This window comes from Panthera onca, chromosome C1, assembly GCF_046562875.1.
Source record: "Panthera onca isolate mPanOnc1 chromosome C1, mPanOnc1 haplotype 2, whole genome shotgun sequence".
NCBI classification, from domain to species: Eukaryota; Metazoa; Chordata; class Mammalia; order Carnivora; family Felidae; genus Panthera; species Panthera onca.
Window position 1 is genome coordinate 187624373 of NC_138346.1, and position 8596 is coordinate 187632968.

At 47.5% G+C, this 8596-nt stretch overlaps 2 protein-coding genes across 7 annotated transcripts in view; one reads left to right on the top strand and one right to left on the bottom strand.

The window, feature by feature from the left end:
* SZT2 (SZT2 subunit of KICSTOR complex) overlaps window positions 1-3327 on the bottom strand; it is a 52209-nt gene extending 48882 nt beyond the window's left edge. For all 3 annotated transcript variants that reach the window (XM_060621210.3, XM_060621209.3, XM_060621212.3), the window contains exon 1: window positions 3182-3327. In XM_060621210.3, coding sequence (XP_060477193.2) covers window positions 3182-3208 — 27 coding nt within the window. In that variant the 5' untranslated portion in view covers window positions 3209-3327. The remainder of the gene's footprint in view (window positions 1-3181) is intronic.
* A 12-nt stretch (window positions 3328-3339) lies between these two features.
* MED8 (mediator complex subunit 8) lies at window positions 3340-8372 on the top strand. Of its 4 annotated transcripts, XM_060621226.2 has the most exons (9): window positions 3501-3805; window positions 4759-4877; window positions 5384-5463; window positions 5561-5705; window positions 5867-5962; window positions 6232-6372; window positions 6568-6649; window positions 7006-7254; window positions 8046-8372. In XM_060621226.2, the coding sequence occupies exons 5-9, from the start codon at window positions 5912-5914 to the stop codon at window positions 8108-8110; spliced, it is 588 nt and encodes a 195-aa protein (XP_060477209.1). In that variant the 5' UTR covers window positions 3501-3805; window positions 4759-4877; window positions 5384-5463; window positions 5561-5705; window positions 5867-5911; the 3' UTR covers window positions 8111-8372. The 4 variants fall into 4 exon arrangements, with proteins under 4 accessions (XP_060477208.1, XP_060477209.1, XP_060477210.1 ...); XM_060621227.2 differs by lacking the exon at window positions 5384-5463 and having other exon boundaries at window positions 4759-4892; XM_060621225.2 differs by lacking the exons at window positions 3501-3805; window positions 5384-5463; window positions 5867-5962 and adding an exon at window positions 3340-3418.
* Window positions 8373-8596: the final 224 nt, after the last annotated feature.

Sequence of the window (8596 nt, forward strand, 5' to 3'; positions counted from 1 at the left end):
TTAGTTTCCTCATCTGTGCCATCAGGAAAATAATAGTGCCTATTTTGTGGAGATTTTACAAGGATTAGGTGATACTTAGTAAGCACTCTGGAAGTGTTAGCTGTTCTCATTGTCACATTGCACCCACACTAGCAGCTGCTGCTTCTGTTCTCTGAGGGCTCTACGCTCCTTCTCACATCAGGATTTTCACTATTGCCTCTGCCTGTGATGCGCTCTGCCTCTTCTCGTGGCCAACTTCTACTTGGTCTTCAGGCTGAAGTGTCATTTCTCTGAGAAGGCATCCCAAACCACCCCCGCCCCACACACTTCTTAACAAAGTCTGTTAAGAACCTCTTTTAAACACTCATTCATTCTGTAGTTTTCCTTTGCAGCCCTTTTTATAATTCAATGTTTGTTTACTCTATTAAAATAGAGGACATGTCTGTCTCACACTGCTCGGTATCCACCCTGATACCTAGAACGATTCTGAATCCACAGCACTCATAAACTATTTTAAATATATGATGAATGAATGATTTCTTAAATCTGACTATGCCCAATTTTGTCTCTTCGGATTGTAACAACCTCTCAAAGTCAGTGACTTTTCTGCCCAGGGGCAAACTTCACTCCCTTTACTTTCTGAGATAAAATTTTCAGGAATGCAAATCAAGAACTTAACAGATGCTTAACTTTTGGCTGAATGAGGCTCCCAGAAGTATGTGTCTTGACTCCAAGCTACTATAGATCTGCACTGATCAATATGGTAGCCACTACCAAATGGGGCTACTGAGAACCTGAAATGTTGTGAGTCCAAAAGTCCAAAATGAGATGTGCTCCAAGTGTAAAATACACACTGGATTTTTAAAGATTTGGTACAAAAAAGAATAAGTAGCTCATAGTTTTTAATACTTATTACCTGTTGAAATAATATCTTGGAAATATATATAAATAAAATACATTATTAAAATTGATTTCCTCTGTTTCTTTTTACCATTTTAAATGTGTCTACTAGAAAATTTGCATACACGCCTTCTATTAGATTTCTGTTGGACAGTGCTGTTTTACACCACCTGCCTGAAAGGTATGTCGTATTTTGCTACAACATCCCATTTCCTCTCATCTTTGCTGCTGTTGTTTTTTATTTATTATTTTTTTTAATTTTTATTTTTTTAAAAGTTCATTTCTTTTTTTTTTTTTTTTTTAACGTTTATTTATTTTTGAGACAGAGAGAGACAGAGCATGAACGGGGGAGGGTCAGAGAGAGGGAGACACAGAATCCGAAACAGGCTCCAGGCTAGGCTCTGAGCTGTCAGCACAGAGCCCGACGCGGGGCTCGAACTCAAGGACCACGAGATCATGACCTGAGCCGAACTAAGCCACCCAGGCGTCCCACTGCTGTTGTTTTTTAAATGTTTATTTATTTTTGAGAGAGAGAGAGAGAAACCAGAGAGACAGAGAGAGCAGGGGAGGGGCAGAGAGAGAGGGAGGCACAGAATCTGAAGCAGGCTCCAGGCTCTGAGCCGTCAGCACAGAGCCTGAGGCGAGGCTTGAACTTGTGAACCGAAAGATCATGACCTGAGCTAAGTTGAACGCTTAACCGCTTAACCGTTACCTACTGAGCCACCCAGGTGCCTCCATTTCCTCTCATCTTAATTCTTGCGGAGAGGTACTCCAAATTCTTTCAGTCTTTCTCAGTATTGACATTTCAGATGTATGGCTTCTTTGTGAACATGTCTGATTCTTTAAAATAGGGTAGAGTTTCCTACTTAATCTTGGGTTTCATAACACCAAATCCCAACAAACTGGAGACTTACCATCCTGTGGCTATTTTATTATTTATACTATAATCACTATGGTTAAAAACACAAGATCTGGGACCAGGCCACCTGTTTTGGGAGTCCTGGCTCCCCTACTTACTAGCTGTGTAACTATGCTGCAAGGATCTCTGTGTTTCAATTTCCACAACTGAAAGATGGGAGATGATAAAAGTGTCTAGGGGGCGCCTGGGTGGCGCAGTCGGTTAAGCGTCCGACTTCAGCCAGGTCACGATCTCACGGTCCGTGAGTTCGAGCCCCGCGTCAGGCTCTGGGCTGATGGCTCGGAGCCTGGAGCCTGCTTCCGATTCTGTGTCTCCCTCTCTCTCTGCCCCTCCCCCATTCATGCTCTGTCTCTCTCTGTCCCAAAAATAAAAAAAAAAAAAAAAAAAAAAAAAAAAGTGTCTAGGACAAGAGGATTAATTGATATTGGCAAAGCATCTGGAATGGTGCCTGGCATGCAGTACTCATTCAATAAATGACTTCTATTTTTGTCATTCTACACATCCTTGACCCTTCCCACCTACTCATATATTCTCTTACATCACTGGGCATCTGTTCTAGTGTTCCGTTTTTTCCAAAGCTGAGAGATTTTATGCTCAGGTCTTCTAACTTCAACTCTGCTAGTCCCCAGCTGAGGAGCACTTGGGTAAGGTACTTAACCTCCCTCACTTTTCAATTCCTTTATCTGTAAATGAGAGCGGATACTGCCACATTCTTCGCCTAAGTTTTAATAACATAATGCATGTATGAGTTCCTCGCGTGGTCCTTGGCACCTAATCGATGCCTCCTGTGCATTTTCTGGTTTAACACGTCAAGTCCTCACAACACACCATAAGACAGGTATTTTATGAAGAAAGAAACAGGATCCTGGAAATCAAGACTTGCCCAAAGTTGCACAGATAGCTAAATGGCAGTGCCAATGCTGGACGAGGTTTCACTCCGAGTCAAAAATGTTTTTTCGCGAAACCAAAGCTGCTCCCCAAATGCACGAGCGCTAGAACTAAATTAATTCATGCTGTCTACGGCATTCCGATGTTTGGAGAAATGCATAAACCATCGATGCCTACTGCCGTGCTGCCCACGGAAACTGCAGCAGAAAATCAAACTACAGATTTTGTTAATAGCATTATTAAGATCAAAGAATACGAAAGCCCCAGAGTCAGCGACGTGTCTGAAATTTCAGTAACCAAAACAAAGCGACGGCGACGGGTTTCTGCTCCAGCCCCCCGACAAAACTGCGGGCCAGGGAAGGAGGTTCAATGGTCGGGCCTACGGGGCAGGGCCTCCCCCGGACGGGGAGGAGGCCACCGCCGTGCCAGGCCGCCGGATCCTCCTCCTCGGAGCTCGGGGCCCAGTGCCCAGCCTTGCACCCGCCCGCCCCTCACCTCCGGCTCCGGGCGCTCCGAGGCCATCACACAGCCCTCCCGCGCCGGCCCGGGCCAGAGAAGATGCTCCACTCGTGACCCCTGACCCGGCTACAAGCGTCCCGCAGGAACCGGAAGTGAGTGGGAGGACCGAGTTCTGAGTTTCCTGATTGGGGGACGAAGACCTCTCAGCGAGGCTCTCGGACTAGGAAACCGGAAGGGGAAGTCGTTGCCGCCTACACTGACGCCGCAATGCAGGTGAGAGCGGGCTTGGGACTGTTGACCGCTAGCTGGTTTCGGGTAGCGGGGTCGATAGCGGGCTGGCCGAGGGGAGGGTGAGGAGTTGGGGCTGAGAGGAGGGGTTAGAGCCCGCAGCTGACGAGTAAGGGACCGCGGGATGGGGGGCGCGACCGAATGGAGAGGTGGGGGTGGGGCCCGGACTGCCGAGTCGTGTGGAAAGAGGCCCCGCTGACTTGCTGGGGTGCGCGAAAGGGTCAGGCTGTAAACTGGCAAAGTTGAAATGCGATCCAAGGAAGATGGCTCAAGAAGGAGGCGTGTTGGCTCAGGCCCCGGCCTAGGTCGTTGGATGGACTCTGTTGGATGCAGACGTAACAGGGGATCTGGAATTGGAGAGCAGCCCAAGAGGTGAAGGAATTGTTGGGCGGGGGGCGGTGGCCAAAAGCTAAGCTAATTATAATCTGAGGCTGTGGGTGGAACCCAGGATCCAGGCCCCTGTCTTGCACGTTGGCGAGTTTGCAAGACAATTTTGCATCTTTCTTCCCAGCCTGAGCCGGTTAGTTATTAAGGATGGAGAAATGAAGTAAAACTGGAGACCCCAGATGGGAGGAAAACGCTTTGCGGATACCCTAGCGTTTAAAATTGTTTCTCTGGTGCTCAGGAGCATATGCATTTTGTTTTGTTTTGTTTTGTTTTGTTTTTCACTTGCCACTTACTTTCTTGCACCTGGTCCGCTGTCAGTAAATGTTGTTCAGTTGACTGAGCTTGTGAAAGAGATACAGAAATATTGGCATTGAGAAAAAAAATGGGTGCTGATTAATTCAGCAAGAAGAAGCTTGAAAACATCAAATGCTGAGGGCAAATGAAGAGTGGGAGGTGGGGGGTGGGGTGGGCGGTGGTGGTACAAGCCTGGTATTCAGGGAAACCTTCATGTGTAGGTAGGTTTCCCAGGGATTGTGTCTTTGGCAAGACTGCCACTCTCACAAGGCAGGTTCTAGTACAGGAGAAGTTGGAGTACATGTGCTGCAGGGGTTCACAAAAGATTATAAAGCCCAGGCATTAGGTCTGGTGAAAATGTCTCAGTGAGAGAGTATAGAGTGTATCTAACACAGAGAAAAGCCAGACGTGAATTAGGAGACGATGAGAGAAAGGAGGAATTGAGGTCAGGCGAATGGATTGAAAGGTCTGAGGGTTGATGCTGTCTGTAACCCAAATACCAAAGATAGAAAACCACGCTCTCCTGTGCGAGTGAGATCCTGTGTTTCTCGACTGGTGTTGCACACTGTCATCCTGGCTCTTCAGCCTTCCTCTGTATGTGTCATACACCTATCTGGGTAACCCTCCTGTTCCTGTTGGTGCAGAGGGAGGAGAAGCAGCTTGAGGCATCATTAGATGCACTGCTGAGTCAAGTGGCTGATCTGAAGAACTCACTGGGGAGTTTCATTTACAAGTTGGAGAACGAGTATGACCGGCTGACCTGGTAAGGGTTGCCAGGGTAAGCCAAGGAGGGCTCCATGGGTGGGGGGCTAGGCCTCCTGGTGGACCGGGTATCTCCAGTGATATCACAGTTTATCACTTTGCAAACATCTTTTGGTTTGGTAAGAGCTGGGTTTCCCAACATTTAACAAGTGAAATTTGGCTTAGGGCCTCTGTGGCAAGGAAGTAGAGAAATGCCTAGTTTCCCAACCCAAGGTCTTTTTAGCTTTTGATTCTCACCCTTTGACATCTCTGGGAGGAGGTACTCCCTCAGTAATCCACCCACTATAGTAAGAATGCAGTGTTCATCCTGGGTCTCTTACCACAGTTGCTGCTGAGTCTTTTCAGGTTCAACCTACTATGGAAGTGTGGATCCTATTTTCAGGCCGGAAAGGAGAATTTTACCCAGTTTCTGAGTTTTTAGTGATAAGTATAGCCATGGTTCTTATTTTGCCACTGGATCTCACCCCATTCAAGTAACAAACTGCCTTATTTTTCCATCTCTGCTAGAAACTGAAAGTATGTCCCTCTTTCCTAACCCCACAATCCCTGGGAACCAGTCTGGTACCTGCCAGTCCAGCTGTAGTGCAGTGAGTCTTTTTGGGGTGAGCCTGGGTGTTCCTAATCTGAAGGACCCCTTCAAGGCTACTTGACTGAGACATTCTGACGCTTCCTTATCACCACCAGGCCCTCTGTTCTGGACAGCTTTGCCTTGCTCTCTGGACAGTTGAATACTTTGAACAAGGTCTTGAAGCACGAAAAGACACCACTGTTCCGTAACCAGGTTATCATCCCTCTGGTGTTGTCCCCAGACCGAGATGAGGATCTCATGGTAAGAGGAGGAGAAGGGTACAGTGTGGGAAATTAAATTCTTAGATGAGAACTTAGAGCATAATTGTTGCTGGGTTACTTTAGAAGTTCTGAATGAGGAGTAGTTTGTGGCAGTAGAAAGCAAAGGCTGCATTTTGGAGGCCTTGCTTTTTGTCCCTCTAGAGTTGAGGAGCCACTCTCCAATAGTACCAAATAACCCTGAGGCTTATGTCCCCAAGGCAAAGATCTTTCTTCTCCAAGACCTATCTTGAGCAAGAGGTATGTTCTGTTGTGATTTTGTCTATTTCAATCTTTTATTAAAATGTAGCAAAGGGAAACTTGCCCCTGGGTCTGGTAGAAACCTGTGTGAGGAGACAGAAATGAAGCATGGAGTAAGCGGACTAGTGTCCTAGGAAGCTAGGTATTGGAAGTGTCAGGTGTAGTCTTCCCTGAAAATGTACTATTTGCCTATGGAAGGAACTGTATATCGGGCCAGATCAACTCTTCGTGAATTGCATAGGAGGATCAGTAAAATCTGTGTGTTACAGCGGCAGACTGAAGGACGAGTGCCTGTTTTCAGCCATGAGGTGGTCCCTGACCATCTGAGAACCAAGCCTGATCCTGAGGTTGAAGAGCAAGAGAAGCAACTAACAACAGATGCTGCCCGTATTGGTGCTGATGTGGCTCAGGTTGGACTGAGTCCCTGCCCTGCTGCCCCCTAGCGCCCCGAACCCCATCGTGAGAAGCTAGGATTTACCGTGTGCGCCTGGTAGGGATGCATGGTTTACCCATAAGTTGCCCCTGGAGGAGCACAAGGAAGAAACTTCACCGTCATCATTTCTGGTCAATGGCCTGATCTCTGCACAAATGTATGTTTGTTACAGAAGCAGATCCAGAGCTTGAATAAAATGTGCTCAAACCTCCTGGAGAAAATCAGCAAAGAGGAGCGGGAATCAGAGAGTGGAGGTATGGAGGGACTGGTGGCAAAATGAAGAAGGAAAAGGAGGATAGATCATTGGGATAGGAATGGTGGTTTGGGTAGTGGCGAGGTGAGGACGTAAGAATGAACTGCTTAGGAAAGGGTATGCTCCGTTCTGTTAGCTTTTTGTAGTTAGGGCTTGCCCTAGAGCAGGTGGAGGGTGTGGGTAAAATGAGAAGGGAGAGCTCCCAGATAGTTGTGGGGGTCTTTTGGCTCTTCCTCGGGGCTGCCATTGAGTGTGGACGCTGCTCAGGCCCTGGTGCCCATATTGGTCTTCCTGCTGCTACGTTTAGTCCAGGGTCAGAGGCGAACCTCAGGCTCCTCGCTTAACCTTTTTCTTCAGGTCTTCGGCCGAACAAGCAGACCTTTAACCCTGCAGACACCAATGCCTTAGTAGCAGCTGTGGCCTTTGGGAAGGGGCTGTCTAACTGGAGACCTTCAGGTAGCAGTGGTCCTGGCCAGCCAGGCCAGCCAGGAGCCGGCACAATCCTTGCAGGAGCCTCAGGATTACAGCAAGTGCAGATGGCAGGAGCTCCAAGCCAGCAGCAGCCAATGCTCAGTGGGGTGCAGATGGCCCAAGCAGGTCAAACAGGTAAGGTGGGCAGGGGATGACCTTGAGCAGGGAAGTAGGGATAAGCTGGATGGAATGGGCCCCCACCATCTCAGAGCTGGAGATTTTCTCCTTTTCTTTTTGAACTGTGACCCAGAAAACACTTTTCAGGAGTAAAAATCTCATTTGCGACTCTGTAGCAGGCACCAGAGAAAGGAAGAACTTGGAGCAGCAGAGACTGCACCTCCCATCCCCATTATAGAGTTCTGTCTTAAATACCTTTCTGTCCCATTTACTCTGGGTATCATGTGTGCCGTCAGGGTCGTTTCTTAAAGAAAGCAATGGTCAACCTTCAGTGGAGACCATCTGCTAGGTGCACTGAGGATTGACAAATAGGCAAGCTCCACGTACTCTTCTCTGTGTCTTGTCTTTCTGCTTCCAGTTGATAGTTGCGAGAACGGTGTGGGGGAATTCAAACGTGAGTAGCTGGAAGAGGCATTTTCTTTCAAAGCTGTCTAAGAAAAGGAACAATTACAATTAGAGAGAACATACTCTTCCACCTGTGACATTAAATGGGGTCTAGCTGTTTTGTCTGGGAGTAGCTGAGCAGGAGACTGCTGGGGTGTGTTCTGACCCCTTCCCTATGAGCCCCCCCCTCCCAGACACCTTCAGGGAGAGGGCTGGTCAAGAACCACACCTCTGATTGTTGCTACCCGGGGCTGCAGAGGTTCTGAGATGAGAGTGGTGGCAGAAGGGAACTTGAGAGACCACCTGTCTGATTTATCGTGAAAATCTTACTGTGCTTCAGGTATCTTTCTTTGTGTTCCTTTCAGGAAAAATGCCAAGTGGAATAAAAACCAACATCAAGTCAGCTTCAATGCATCCCTACCAGCGGTGAGTGTGGCTGGCAATCCCCACTCCCAGGTGCTCTTTGCAGAGGTGGGCAGTGAAATTGCCTTTTGCCCAAAGCGGAACTAGATGTGTACAATAAAAAGAATGTGAGCTTTCAGCACCAGACAAATCCCAGCTTCACCACTGACTGACTGTGTGACCTTGGGCAAGTGACCTAATTTTTCTGAACCCGTTTTCTTGTTTATAAATGGTGATAACCTACCTCATAGGGTTGTTGTGAGGATTAAAATGAGAAAATGAATGTAAAACACTTAGTACAGTGTGTGAAATAATGGGTATTCAATAAATGATAGTGGGTTTTTTTTTTTTTTTTTTTTTTTATGTTGAGAGAGAGAAAGAGAAAAGAGCGAGCAGGGGAGGGGCAGAGAGAGAGAGAATCCCAAGCAGGCTCCGCGCTGTTAGCATGGAGCCCAACGCGGGGCTCAAACCCACAAACTGTGAGCTCATGACCTGAGCCAAAACTGAGAGTCGG